General features: G+C 37.6%; 1 protein-coding gene across 2 annotated transcripts in view; it reads left to right on the top strand.

Moving 5' to 3' along the window:
• Positions 1-16,001, top strand: part of tmem8b (transmembrane protein 8B) — a 123,866-nt gene that overhangs the window by 103,283 nt on the left and 4,582 nt on the right. For both annotated transcript variants that reach the window (XM_026931052.3, XM_026931053.3), the window contains 6 exons: positions 999-1,095; positions 2,598-2,721; positions 3,274-3,416; positions 6,234-6,412; positions 7,893-8,039; positions 8,668-8,784. In XM_026931052.3, coding sequence (XP_026786853.1) covers positions 999-1,095; positions 2,598-2,721; positions 3,274-3,416; positions 6,234-6,412; positions 7,893-8,039; positions 8,668-8,784 — 807 coding nt within the window. The remainder of the gene's footprint in view (positions 1-998; positions 1,096-2,597; positions 2,722-3,273; positions 3,417-6,233; positions 6,413-7,892; positions 8,040-8,667; positions 8,785-16,001) is intronic.

Here is a 16,001-nt window from a genome sequence, read left to right on the forward strand (position 1 = left end):
CACAGCATGAGCAGCAGTTTGAAAGGATGCTGAGGTTGGCTTGACATGTCAGAGAAAGCACGTGTTTCAGTTCCAATAATTTAGTTCTACATACAGTAAAGTAGGTATCTAGTGTAATTACACTTCCTCTTTGTAGTATAATACAGTCCTTTCCTGTAAACAGTTCGTGTTTTAGCTTATTGTAAATGAAGCTTTGTAATAGTAAAACCAAATAACAAAAGGATGACTCAGTTTGAGTATTGTGCAATGTGAGGTTGAGTAATCTAAAAGGCAATGTAAGGGAAATATTTAAATGTCAAATCAGAGTCAGGAATAACACCAAAATCTCTATCTTCACATTTATATTAACTGTGAACTGGCTCTGGATGTGCCTCAGCGATCCTGAACCCTTCATCAGTGGTTGGTTTAAAAGCCTAGATTTAAAAAATGAGTGACTTTTTGCAAGCCATCAGGCACAAGCAACTTTTTAGGGTCAATCATTTGTTGTTGTGCTATAATACGGCAGCAGCAACAACACAAGGAACTCGATTATTAAAAATCCTATACTACATCATCCAGACAGCTTAAAGCCCTACAGCATATGAGTTATAACTCTGATTAGCTAAAAAGGACATGACACTCTCTGCTAGTTCCCTCTCTATCGCTCTCTCGCTCTCTCTCTGCGCCGAGCCCTTTCTATAATTCATGTGCCAAGGGAGATACAACGAGGAACATCTCTATTTTCAGATGGCTACAGACGTTCAGAGGGCATATGCTGCCACATGCTCCCTCATTGCCCTCAGTGTCCCACAGTGCTTCAGGCTTAATACTGTCTCTAATTATTATTGTGCAAAATATCTGAAAATATCAAAGTAGTTATTCGTTCAGTTTTGCCAATTTGGCCTTAAGGCATGCATTCAGCACCAAATCCATCTCAGTTTTTGTAATGTATGTATGTACTCTCTGATGCCCCTGTTATTGAATGTTAATGAATGGTTTTTTATGTATCTTTTCTAAAGTCCTCAGTGAAAGGGGAGAATATTACTGTATTTGGCTGTCTGCATCATGGAATGCCACTGGCCCTTCGAGACAACTCTTCCGTCAAGTGCGAGTCTGGTAAGAGATCCGTCCTGTGTGGTTAGCCCCAATCATTCAAATAAATAATAAATGAGGAAATAAATAACACAGAGATGACTCAATATTGAAAGCAGGATTTACATTCCAGTTTCTTTGGGCTGCTGAGTTCTATATTCAGCTGTCAGTTACTAGCCAAATATAATTGTAATTCTATATATACGGGGGGGTTCAGCAAAAATTCCTTTCTGACAAAGGACCAGATAAGCTGAATGATGACAACAGTTACCTTTTAAAGCTTAACTATTACTAGGCTGAGTTTCCCAGAATCATCACAAAGTTATGATCATCTTAACTGGGAGAGTGTGTGCTCAATGTGATGCTCGTGCTACCATTTAATGATGATCTTTGTGCTGTGATGCTTTTGGGAAACTGGACCCTGGTTAATTATTGGCTATAACTAAGACAATTTATGTGTTTTGTTTTGTAGTGGTGCTTCACATGACCAATTTATTTATGAATAGACCCACAGATTTTGAACTGCTGAGACTTGAAATGGAGAATAAACATTTACTTCTTTGTCCATTTGTCTTTAAACATTGGTTTCGTCTTCCATTTTTGTTTTAAACTAGCCATGTCATCAGTTCGCTTATCAGACCAGAGAGATTAAATAAAATAAAATGTCTGGGAAAGCTCTTTCCTTTCTGAGCTAACATCTCTATCCCTGTAGCTTGTCTCTTTTCTGTGAGTTTCCTTCTGCTGAATATTTTACACAAATGCATGTGATTGGATAAGCCACAGCAGAAGATCGCCCAGCCGAGATGGTTCTTGTTTAGAAAACTAGACTCGCAGAACTACTATTTTTTTTCATGTCTTTGTCAGCTGTGCTACAGTAATTTTTCGAGTACTTGGTTCGCTCCACTGAAACACTTTGCTCCGCCAGTTGACGAACCCTAGTATTGTAAATATATGAAATACAAAATACTCAATTAATTAATTCATTCATTATTCATTTATTTTATGCTTTTGCTAAAAAAGCACAGTTCACTAGCAAAGTTTTAGACATACATTATGTACACAGACTGACTGCATTTAGTACAGTGTTTGTTAAACTGACTGAATAACCCAACATAATGATTCCAGGCAGATCGCCCAGGCAAGGTTATACATTAATAAAAACATTTCCACATTATTCATATTTATGTTTACTATGTGTGTATATGAATATCAATGTATATTGTTTTGTCATTTTTGGCTGATTGCCAGAATGTAGCTGTAGCGACAAATTAATGTTGAGAACCTCAAATTAATGTTGAGAACTTTATAGAATAACTTACTGGCAAGTTGCCAATAAAAATTCAAATGCAATACTGACAGACAATAAAATGTAATCAGGAACCTCTATTCTTCTTTGAACTTGGGCAAATGTAACTCTTTAGCTTACAACATTTTTGCCTTTTAAATATTTAGGAAAGTCATAACTGTAACAAGTGTAAAAAATGTTTCTTTTCTTATCCTCTGTCGTTGATCTTACCTCTTAACAGAGTCAGTTTCTGGATTCCTTTTGTCTGTGAACACCACTACAAACATTACCAAGCTGCGGATCCCATACCCCCAGACTGGCACCTGGTACCTCAGCCTCCGATCTCTACGTTCCACAGAGCACGGGTAAGTTTAACAGACCCAGATCAACTCCACATCCAAACACATTTAAAGAGGCATATAGGCCACGCTTTTTTCCTCAGAGACATTAATTTAAATGCAGATAATACTTTCCGCATGTGACTGGCATCGAATATTGAGCGGTACTGGTACACATTCATCTAAAGCCTTTCAGATACAGTGCTATGTTGACAGCTACCATGCTAAAGCTTTTATGACACTTTCAAAACACTAATGCAAATTAGCCAGTGAGACAGACAGTTCATCAAAAGTTTGAGAACACAATTTCAGACTGCCAACAGAAAGACTTTGAAAACACTGGAGAATATAACTCCATATCTACCTCTATAGCTGCTTCAGAGCATGTAAAAAAGATGCCTTTAAACTTTAGGTCACTTTTCATCTAGTTTTACTGATTTTCCCTTGGTGCCAAGCTACTTTCAGGATAGACATTTTATCAAAGTCAGAGGAAGCTTAAAACAATCCCAAGAGGGAATTTATATTCTGCAAAACTGTCCAGTGAATTCGTACTAATGTCCTTATTGTTGTCCTTTGCAGGTTTGAAGCGTGTGCTAATATAACAGCAGAAGTGTATCTTCGCTCCTATCTGACCCCATGTATCAATGACTGTGGCACTTATGGCCAGTGCAAACTCCTCCGCACCAATAACTACTTGTACGCTGCATGCGAGTGCAAAGCAGGTGATCAATCTTACACTTTAACACAGGTTTCCTTGTGATATTTTATTGCTTCTTAGGTCCTGCCCACATGTACAGACATTTTTTTCAAGTTTCTCTCTAATTTGACTTTCCGTCCTCACTCAAAATGGAGATTCAGAGTGGACATTTTGCATGGATTTTGTGTAAACCAAGAGAGCACAGCTTAGCGAAAATGTTACTTTGTCCCATTGTTGTTTACCTGAATAGAATAGAATAGAATAGAATAGAATAGAATAGATTTTTATTGTCATTGTTTTGAACAACAAAAGACTGTTTAGCAGCTCACAAGGTTTTGGCATAATAGACAAATACAAATAAAAAAATAAAATAGACAAGAAGAGAGGTACTGCTTTACATGTTTAAAATGTAAGGGTATATTAAGATAAGATAAACTTTATTGATCCCACAGTGGGGAAATTCACTAAATTCACTAATTTCATATTGTATTCAAGTGTAACCTTATAATTGAAGCAATAATTCAAATTCATCATCTGTTCATTTCCAGTGTCTCTTGTTCCCCTATTTTTGGCTTTTTTTTTTTTAATTTTTTTTACTAACGATTCATATATACTGCTAAGAATTATTGTTAAAAACAGCTAAAATAGCTTTGAATGGGACACATTTAATTTTTTTTTAACTTTACAGCTTTATCTAAACACTTTTCTTTGCACTGCAATCAGTTTAAAGGGTAATGGGATGCTAATCGCCAAAATCTTTCCTAATTTCATGATAATCACCCACTTGACAGTTAAACGACAATCAGGCATAATTGGCAGGTTAAGTTAAATGATGAATCACATGTACGTCACTCATCTCACCTTGTGAATAAGGGATCACGAATCAAATAGTAGCTTAATTACAGGACATGGGATAATACTGGGAAATATGCAAATCAAAGCCTCTCAATTACCTCCCAATTAAGGATCCTCTTGTGTCTCACGTTTTGTTTCTCCCTCCGGATTCTGTCTTGCGATTTCTGTTGCCAGTTGCATAAACTCCCTTCCCATTTAATGGATATTTGTAGGCAAACAACTGGCATTGAAACATTTCTCTTTAATCTGAAGAAGGAGCGCTCTGACTCCTTACACAGGCACAGCCTTTCTTCTCAAGTGTCTGAAAGAGCTCCAACTGATCGTTGCTTTTACCACTCAATCCTAATTTGAGCTGGGAGAGATGGGGGAATTTTTGTTTCGGAATGGTACTGATTAGACAGACATAATTAAAATTAGTGTCTTCAGAAAGGACCGTGATGTGCCTATTTTCCACAGCGTTTACATCACAGCAGGCTTACGGGATCCAATCTATATTTATGAACCTGTTCACAAAGATACATAGATGAGCCAGCAAATGTGTGTGTACTTCTCTTGTTTGGTGTTTGAGCATGATATGTAGGTGTTATTTAGTTGTGTTTATGTGTGTATGGATGCAGAAGGAGCTGTTTATGCATATGTGTGTGGTTAAAGTTTAGAATGTTAGCTAAATTATACAGTGGTATCAACAGCATCACGAAGACCAAGGAGCTGTCAAAACAATACCTTCTGGGTAATACCTGGGATACCTTCTGGAACAGTATCAAATAGGGTTTGGTTATAAAAAAAAATTCCAAATCTTTGAACATCCTGAAGAACATTAAAGGGTGAAAACATGAAAACAAAATGGCATAACCTAGACTCTGCCTAGAGAAGGCTGTCCACCAAAAGTCAGTGACTGGGTAAGGAGGGCATTAGTCAGAGAGGCAGCCAAGAGGCCAGGGCTAACTCTGAAGGAGCTGGTGAGATCCGCAGCTCAGCTGGGAGAAGCTGTTCACAGGAAAGCCACAGATTGGACACTCCAGGCTATGACTCCAGTCTCCAGTCTCCAGTCTGGGCTTTATAGAAGAATGCTGAGAAAAAAAAGCCATATGAAATTTTGGAGGTTCAGCAAACATGTGGAAAAGGTTCCCTGGTCTGACAAGACCAAAATTTTACTTTTTTGGACTTGCCACGAGGTGCTACATTTCCAACACTATTCATCACTATGAGAACACGGGAAGAAGCATGGGAGTGGTAGCATCATATTAAGTGTTACTCTTGGCCTCTTGGTTCCTTCCTTGACTAATCCTTACCTGGTCACTGATTTTTGGTGAATGGTCTCCTCTAGGCAGATTTGTGGTTGAATATTCTTTCCATGTTTTAATATTGGATTTAATGGTGCTCTGAAAGGATGTTCAAAGATTGGAATGTTTGTAAAATACAAACACGGTGCATACTTTTCCAGACCTTTGTCCCAGATTTGTTCTGATAGCTCATTAGTCTTCATGATGCTGTTTGTTTAGGTATGTTTTCTAACAAAATCTGGGGCCTTCCAGAGATCATGACACTTGAATTGCACACTGTTGGATTCCATTCAACTAATTATGTGACTCACGAGAACTAATTTAGGGGTTTTAAAACAACGGGGGTTAATACTTAACCAAAACACAACTTTTATGATTTTTATTTGTAAATAATGTTGCAAACTATATTGATTTTCACCCCTACTTCAATATTATGGTTGTTTGTGTAGCTTCATGACATATAATGCTAATGAAGTCCATTTCAGTTCCAGTTTCTAACACTATATTAGTGTGACGCATCACTAAAGGGGCTTCAAGGGGGTTGAATACTTGTGCCAGGCATTGTATATTGTACTGTCTATTATGATAAAACTTTATCATGAAGCTGTATTCTGGGAAACATCCCCAATTAACTTAAAGTGGGTTTGTAGGGCCTTTTGGAAAATTCACCCCAAAACGAATCCGTTAATGTGTGTGTCACACAGGTTGGGATGGCTGGGGCTGTACAGACAACACAGAAGCTTATTCATATGGATTCCAGCTACTGTCTACCCTGTTGCTCTGTCTGAGTAACCTGATGTTCGTACCACCCGTTGCCATTGCCATTCGCAGTCATTACTTGCTAGAGGCTTCTGTCTACATCTTCACAATGTTCTTCTCTACTGTGAGTATTTCTTTGAATATCTGCATTGCTCTAATGTAGTCTGTGCATCACTGAATAAGCAGTGCATCTGTTGTCATGATTACAACGGGCTGGTTAGCAACAAGGCTTTCTGGAGTACAATAAAATGACAAAAAGACTATTATATTTTACATTTTCATTTCATTTTACATTTATTCACTTGGCTGGTGCTTAAAGCGACTTACAACTGAGACAGAATACAACTGAGCAGTTGAGGGTAAAGGTCATTGCTCAAGAATCCAAAAGTGGCAGCTTTGTGATGTGGGGACTTGACCTCACAACCTTCCAATTAGTAGCCTACAGCCTTAACCACTGAGTCACCACTACATTTATATATGTAGTGACACCACTTACAGGTGAAGTGAATAACATTGATTATCTTGTTACATTGGCACCTCTGAAGGTATGATATACTTTAGGCAGCAAGGGAACAGTCAGTTCTCAAAGTTGATGTGTTGGAAGCAGGAAAAATGGGCAAGCATAAGGATCTGAGAGACTTTGACAAGGGCCAGATTGTGATGGCTAGACACCTGGGTCAGAGCATCTCCAAAACGGAAGGTCTTGTGGGGGGGTTCCCGGTATGCAGTGGTTAGTACCTACCAAAAGTGGTCCAAAAAGGACAACCTGTGAATCAGAGATAGGGTCATGGGTGCCTAAGGCTCATTGATGTGATGAGCTAGCCCGTCTGGTCTGATCCCACAGAAGAGCTACTGTACCACAAATTGCTGAAAAAGTTAATGTTGGCTATGATGGAAAGGTGTCAGAACATACAGTGCATCGCAGCTTGCTGCGTATGGGGCTGTGTAGCTGCAGACTGGTCAGAGTGCCCATGCTAACCCCTGTCCACTGCCGAAAGCACCTACAATGGTCACATGAGCATCAGAACTGGACCATGGAGCAATAGAACATCATGTGGACAGCTGGGTGCGTGTGCGTTGCTTTCCAGGGGAAGAGATGGCACCAGGATGCACTATGGGAAGAAGGCAAGATGGTGGAGGCAGTGTGATGCTCTGGGCAATGTTCTGCTGGAAAACCTTGGTCCTGACATTCATGTGTATGTTATTTTGACACATACCACCTACCTAAATATTTAAATAATGTGGGGCCCGCAGTCTTACCCTGGAGGATGCCAAAATATGTTTTCTAAAGGGAAACCACAAATGAACTATAAAAATGTTGTTATCTTGTCGATATATGTATTTGTATTGATATGATCTGTATTTGTGCATTACTACAAAAAACATCAATCCAGGAGGTTCTTTATCCGAAATGAAACTTGTTGATCAGTGTGTCTTGGTTTGTAAATTTCATGAATGGAATTTGGAATGGAATTTTGTAATTGTTTTTAACAGGGGATTTGGCATCCGCTTGCTTCCCCCTAATCTGAGTCCTGATTACATCCCGATGTATTACTGTTCAAATATACCCTACAGCTCTTTTTCTTTTTTTTTTCTTTCTATAGTTCTACCATGCCTGTGATCAGCCAGGAATAGTAGTGTTCTGCATTATGGAGTATGATGTCCTCCAGTTCTGTGATTTTCTTGGCTCCCTCATGTCCGTCTGGGTTACGGTCATTGCCATGGCCAGACTTAAATCCATCATCAAGCAGGTAATGTTGCCTTGATGTCAACATGGTTATAGCTTAATTCATCAATAATAGTACAATAAAACATGCAGTATACTTTAGATGAATCATGATTCAATGTTATGTATCTAGAGTCAATTGTATTTTTTTTTAGCTCTGGAGAAGTTCAGGAGTTGTCTAGCCCTGATTTAGTGTTGTAATATAAAATGTGAATATTAGCACTCATCTTTATGGGAAAAATATGCATTCATTTTGTAGGGAACATTTCAGGCAATTCCCTCAGTGTGTGTGCATAACATTTCCTCTTTTCCTCTGGAGCACTCAGTGCCATGAAAGAATTTAAAAAAGAAAGAATGGAAGCTCATAGGAGACAGAAATAGATTTTGTGTGTGTGTGTGTGTGTGTGAGAGAGAGAGAGAGAGAGAAAGAGATAGTAATAAGGCATTTTTCAATAAATTAAAATGCTAGAGAGACTATATCTTTACCACTATTGTATCAAATTGCTACTGAACCATAAAATGATATGTTTCAAATGGTTTATTATGTTGAGAGTGTACTTTAGCATCTGAGAGGAACAAGAGGACCTGGACTCACAGTCTTTCACCTCTAAAAGGTTTGAGTGACCTAATGCTAATTCACCCGCTTTGTGTAGGTGCTGTACCTGCTAGGGGCAATGTCTCTGTCCATGGCTCTCCAGCTGGACCGCCATGGCCTGTGGAACCTTCTAGGCCCCAGCCTTTTTGCCTTGGGTATAATGGCCATTGCCTGGGTAAGAAGCATCTAATACATCTCTTGCCTGTAGAGATACTGTAAGTTAAATGTTTTAATAGAAAAGTACAGAATGGAAGTTGTCTAGTAGTGCCAGAGAACATAGATAAAACTGGAGTTGCTGTGTCAGGACTTTGCAGAATGTGTGATGTATATGTTTATAAATTTAGAAAGATTTGGCAAAGTTACCCTCCGGCTAAAACTAGACTCAGAAGTTCTTTATGCAACTGCTGAATCATGAAACATAACGTTTGAAAGTTAAATTAAAGAACAACTATGTCCACAAGAAGTTTTTAGAGTTTCTTTTCAGCTTTGGAGTAATTGCTTGTATAAAACGCTTTGTGGTGGAAGAAGCTGCAATGCACCACACTCCAAAAATAGCTCATGAATCTCTTGGTCTGAAAACGGGTGGTGGTTGGTAAAGCGCTCATGCTAAGTGCTAGGACTGGCCTTTCTTCATCCTGGCTGATTGCAAACGTAGCACCTCGTTATTTGCAATTTGATAGGTGATTTTAATTTATTTGATTCAACATGTGGCCCTTCGCTTTTCACTAGCTCACATTGCGAGACACATTTATCTTAGGTAGCAGTCATTAGCATGTCGGCTAAGATAAAATGGAGGGCATTGACATTACTTTATACAGGCGGTATTAGTCATGCCTTTATAGTTCCATTACCAGCCAGCTTGTTCTTTCTCTATCACAATAATGTGTTTCCTGAAGTGAGCAGATAAAAAATAATGGGTGTTGGGAGAGGAGAGGACTTAACCGTAGCCCCCCGACACAAGAGTTTGATGTGATCAGTGGCTTGAGAGAAGCCTCCCTCGAGCCAAACAGGGGTATATGTAAGACAAAATGGAGAATTTAGGTGAGATAAAGTGGAGAGGAGTGAGCTGTGTCTTCATGAGGTGAGTCGGCAGTGACGAGTATGAATCATTCACTACATGTGGTGACTGAGCAAACGAATCGATTTAGAGGGAAAGAAAGACGGAGCCAGTCACGATCTACTGCACAGGGAAGAAAGCACAATGTACAGAAGGCAAAAGTTAGACCTTTGCAGTCTGTGATTATTTTTTTCTTAGTAGTTTATATGGAAATAAGGCTTTGAATAAAGTGTAGGCACCATTGTACTCAGACATTTCATTACATAAAAATGGATGAGTTTATAAAAAAAGAAGGGGAAGCTTTTTAAGCCCTGCTTCAGATACAGTTTATGTAAAGACACAAAATATTGTTACAGCACATGATCATACATCAATGATTGCACAGCTTTACTGTATATTTCATTATGATTCTATATGTTAGATTGTTATAGCTATATCACCTTAGTTACTAGGGCAATATGAAAATTTGATATGATACAGTACAGATTTAAAGAAGCTAAGAACATATCTCTCTCTCTTCTTCTTCTCTCACTCTCTCTCTCTCAAATGAATACAAACACATTTTTCAGAACGAACAGATAATGTATTCTAAATGAATACAAACACAGATATGAATACAAATTTTTTTTAGAAATCTTGCCAGGAAGGTTCACAGGGCATCTGGTTAAGACTACAGCTGTGCATCTGGACTGGGATTACGCCAAACTCAACAAAAAAGTTGCTTGAGTGGGAGGTTTTTTCATTCATGTGGGTGTGAGTGAACACAATGTATTTACAGCATCCTTAGTAACTGACTGGTCAGGGTCGCTGTGGTTTAAATTACTTTGTTTACATTTTGGGAAATGATTTGGGAAATATTTTGGGAAATAGGATGAACTAAATTTCTTAGAAAAGTTACAGGCAGGCACAAAAAAAAAAAATAACTGTGTGAGGGCTTAAAGTAAAACACAGTCCCATTACTAGTTATGAACTTGAGAAAAATTATGAAATTATTTGCAGTTTAGGTCACAGCCACTTTGGGTTTAAATCCGAATACAGATAGTGGCATTGTGTTACATTATGCCTGTATATTTATTACTGTGCTTTTAATGGATTTATATTTTACCTGACTACAAGTGAAAACTAATACTTGTTCTCTGAATTAATTTCTTTTTATTACATTAAAAACACCCTTTCTACTTCTTACATTTTCCCCAGTACAAATCTTAAACATCAAAACTCAAATATTTTTTCTTTTGCCTGGCCACCAGTCCAATTATTTCTGTGTGTCATTTATTAAATATATTTAAATATATTTAAAACATCCAGTCAAATCTCTAAATTTGCATGGATACAATATCTAATCCTGACACTATTATTCTCACTCAGTTTTCATACATTAAAGAAAAAATGATCTCATGAAAAAAATAAAACCTTTTTTTTTTTTTTTTTTTTTTTTACAAAACTTTATTATTACTTAATCGCCATAATAGCCATAATTTTTCTTGGTCCAGGTTCCTAAAGTGTGATGTCATGTATCCTGATAAGCACAGTAAAGGACATTTTCATCCACAGTACAAACTACACAGAAAAACTGAATCAGCATCTGTATTAAACTCACGGCATAATTGTGTGACGGTGTGCAGACTGTGCAATTTACATAAAATTATAGACGATCATAAGCAGCAGTATATACAAGGGCATAGCACCAATATAGAATGCAGAGAATACAGATAAGTAAGCCTTGCTTTCAAGCAAAGCAAAAAGCAGATTGAAATGTCAAGCTGTACTGTGATGAGTGTTAGCAAGCAGTATACCTGCATAATCAAAGTCCCACTGTGTGTTATTCATTGCACATTTGGGACATTATATGCTTCAGTTATTGCCCTCTGCTAGCATATTTCTCTTAGACACATATTCAAGTATCCCATGGTGTAGTTTATGTATTTATTTATCTATCTATATTTTTATTTTCATGAAATGCTAAAAATAGAATTCATCTATCCTGGAATGCACCACAGCTGTGGTGTGAAAATGGTGCGTTTATCTACAGTGGATATAAAAAGTCTAAACACCCCTTTTACAATCATGTCAGAACCTTTTCCACCCTCAATCTGAAATTACAACATATAAAAATTAAGTGAAAAACAATCAGAAACATTTTAGAGAAAATAGGAAAAATAAAAAAGTTAGAGTGTACACACTTTTATAATTGGGGATGTGGCTGTGTTCAGAATGAACCAATCACATTCAATCTCATGTTCCATAGTAATTATCATACAGCTCTCATCAATGACATTATTCTGATTAACCCCAAATAAAGATCAGCTGTTTCTGTAAGATTATCTTCACAAACTTACAATAACCTAGTTGCATAAGTGTGCACACGCCTAAAGTAATACTTTATTGAAGCACCTTTTGATTTTATTACACCACTCAGCCTTTTTAGGTAAGAGACTATCAGCATGGCACATCTTGACTTGGCAAGATTTTCTCACTCTTTCTTGCAAAAACATCCTAGTAAGGGCATCTCCTGTGATGCGCAGCCCGCTTCAGGTCACCCAACAGATTTTTAGCTGGATTCAGCTCTGGGCTCCGGCTAGACCATTCTAAAACATTGATCTTCTTTTGGTTAAGCCATTCCTTTGTTGATTTGGATGTATGCTTTGGATCACTGTTGTGCTAAATTGGGAAATTCCTTTTCATCTTCAGCTTACTAGCAGACACCTGAAGGTTTTGCACTAAAATCAACTGGCATTTCTAGCTATTCATGATTCCCTCCATCTTGATAAAAGCCCCAGTTCTGGCTGAAGAAAAGCAGCCCTAAAGCATGATGCTGCCATCACCATGCTTCACCGTGAGTATGGTGTTCTTTCGGTGATGGGCTTTTTTTTTTTTTTGCGCCAAACATACCTTTTGGATTAATAATATATAATAATAATAATTTCATCAGACCATAACACATTTTGCCACATGGTTTTGGGACGATTTAGGGGCCGTTTACACGACAACTTTTTCAGCCAAAAATGGGAAACTTTTTATGCGTTTTGCCTGTTCGTTTACACGACAACGGCGTTTTGGGGACTGAAAACGCATATTTTTGAAAACGGGTTTCAAAGTGCAAGTTTTTGAAAACGCCGCCATTATCGTCTCCATGTAAACACCCAATACCGGAATCTTAGAAAACGGTGACGTCATTCGCGTGCGTAGTACGTGTTAGGTATGAAGACATGCGTAGTACGTGTCTATTGTAAAGGCAAGCGCGAACAAACATACACAACAATGTCGGAGTACATGGTAGTGTTGTTGCTGCTCAAGAGTTTGCTAATGCTTCTTCAGCAAAGTGTGCATTTACTTCACCAATATTACAACCAACTAACAAGGTGACAGCACCAACTACTGGCCTGGCATACGTAATACTGCGTTTTTGGCCGTTATCGCGGATATGTGTAAACACGAATCATTTTGAAAATGTTGTCGTGTATACGTGAAACTTTTTGAAATCGCAAGAGAAAAACTTTTCCGTTTTTGACTACATCGCTGTCGTGTAAACATAGCCTTAGTTGAGCTTGTATGTTTTTTGTGAGAAAGGGCTTCCGTCTAGCCACCCTACCCCATAGCCCAGGCGTGTGAAGAGATTGTTGTCACATGCAGAGCGTAATCAGTACTTGTCAGATATTCTTGCAGCTTCTTTAATGTTGCTGTAGGTCTCTTGGCAGCCTTCCTGTTAAGTATTTGTCTTGTCCTTTTGTAAATTTTGGAGGGATGTCCTGTTCTTGGTAATGTCACTGTGGTGCTCCATTTTCTCCACTTGCTGCTGATGGCCATCTAATTTGTTTCGGGAAATTTTAGTACCTCCCTCCTGATGGATACCTTTCAACAGTGGGACCCTGTACATGCTTTGTAAGCTCTTTGAGGACCATGGCTTCAGCAGTCAGATGAAACCAAGATGATACGAAGAAAATCCTACGGCTGGTCTTTATTTGGGGTTAATCAGAATAATTTCACTGATGACAGCTGTATGATAATTACTTTTGAACATGAGATTGAATCATTCTGAACACAGCCACATCCCCAATTATAAAAGGGTGTGCACTCTTATGCAACCTGGTTATTTTAACTTTTTTATTTTTCCTATTTTTCCCTAAACTGTTTCTGATTATTTTTTACTGTAATTTCACATTGAGGATGGAAAAAGTTCTGAAAAAGTTCTTGGTTTCATTTTTTTTACATCAAAAAACCCTGCCATTTTAACAGAGGAGTGTAGACTTTTTCTATCCACTGTATCGAAATCCTTTTATATCAATCAGCTTGTTCACATGTGTTTTGGCAGGGCCTCACATCACGAATGTGCACATACAGCCCAAATGAGAGCAGTGGAGCAGAGCAGAGGACTGCATTTGTGCAGAAGCAAAGTGTGATAGAAGAATAGAATATAAACACGTTGAAACTGACAAAAAGAGGAAGACAGAGAGAGAGAGACGTCTGTAATAAATTTGCTAGAGTGTCCTCTGGATGACTGCACACACGTACCATATATCAAAATACAAACAGAGCAAAGTGTCAGAAGAAAAGTAATAAGAAACCTAGATTTAAATAAGGAGTAGTCTTTCATATTACTGAAGGGCATGGACACAACTTGACACTCTTCCAAATAATACACTCCTATCAGATGCCCTACAATCTGACTTAATTGTTTTTATCACTGCATTCTGAGAAAGTGGTAACTAGATTTTCAGGTGTAAAATGCCAGTATTCCAACGTGCCAAGCGTCAAGGGACTATTGATTCCAATCAATTTGAGCTCTCAGACTATTCACCAAGTTCGAGGTAAAGTCTGTTTTGCTGATGAATGCTACTTTTGAATATACTGGATATGTGAGGATCTTTCAGAATTTCTCCATTTTGTTAGCCACTGTATCATTTTATTCAGGATTATGGATGCACACCATTGATCCCTAGATTTAGACAGTTCTTATTAAAAAATAATATTGTATTGAATGTATGAGAGAATCTGAAAACTGACTTTCCTGTACTTCTCTTCAATGGATAACATTTTGGATTTACAGTAAATGAAGATAGAAATTGTTCTGTATTTTTGGTAAAACTTTTCTGAACTAATGCTGTTTTTTCTGTCATGTCGTTCTGTAATCATTCCACAATTTTTGGCCCCTTTCAACACACGCAACTGGAGAAACTACTCACCTTTTCTCAAGCAAAATCATTCTAACAAGAATGAATAATAATACTATATATAGTGTAATAATAATTAGTAACAGTATAAAAGTTTATGTGGTATTGATTATTTCCTGTTTTTGGCATGTACATATGAGGTTATACACATGGTGGCTGTTGATCTGCACATGTCAGGTAATGGATAATACAGTGTTTTGCAATGGCCATGTCAGTCTCTGGATTGGATCCCTATTAAAAACCCAATTAAAGAAGACAGTATAAAGGAACTACATTTCTATATGGTGTAGTGATGCAAAATCCCTCTGTAGGTGTCTCCAACCTTGTTAAACATTCCAGGAAGAGGCTCTGTGCTGTTATTTATTTATTTATTTATTTATTTATTTTCCAAAGGAGACTGGAGTGCTGATAATTTTGAAATCAATGCTTTGCATAACAAATACTTGGGAAACACTAGTACGATTTTGTGTTCCATAAGTCATTTCTGTGTTGATTAGGGTATATGTTTGGTATCTTTATTACTTTGAAATATCCAGTAAGTCTTAAGCTCATGGCAGAGGCAGTCAGGTTTTATGCTGAAATATCCTGCTATTTAGTAATTCATAAAGCCATTCATCTTTTAATTGTTTCAATAAAAGAACATAATAAATGATATTTATTTTTACTACCGTTCATGTTGTAAATGTTGTCTTAGATATTAGAATACTGTCTCACCTGAGGGATAATGTGCCATTACAGTAAAGAATACTGTTGTTCCAACAATGTTCTTTAAGAAAAGCAGTCGCTTTGAGTGATTTCCTTAATGACTGTCCTTTACAGTAGAGTGCAAGTTGATATAAAGCAATTTCACTTTAATCGCATTTAGTTAAAAATCAGACACTACAGAGATACATCGGAGAGGAATATTCTTGTACATTGTATCTAGATATGAATTTGCGATAGAGGCTATTCCAGTGTCAAAACTGTACAGTAGTCATCAATCATTAAGGACCCATTTACAACACTGCATATACCACAAAGAAAGAAATTTAAAAAAGTACCATTATATAGAACAGTTTAAGTCAATTATTGCCAGCTAATCAAAATGTTCTGCTCTGTCGGGTAAAAGCATGCGAGGCTGCACAGAAGATGGAAGGCAGTTTGAAGTGCTAGGACATTGAAGAA

The sequence above is a fragment of the Pangasianodon hypophthalmus genome, chromosome 24 (assembly GCF_027358585.1).
Source record: "Pangasianodon hypophthalmus isolate fPanHyp1 chromosome 24, fPanHyp1.pri, whole genome shotgun sequence".
NCBI lineage: Eukaryota > Metazoa > Chordata > Actinopteri > Siluriformes > Pangasiidae > Pangasianodon > Pangasianodon hypophthalmus.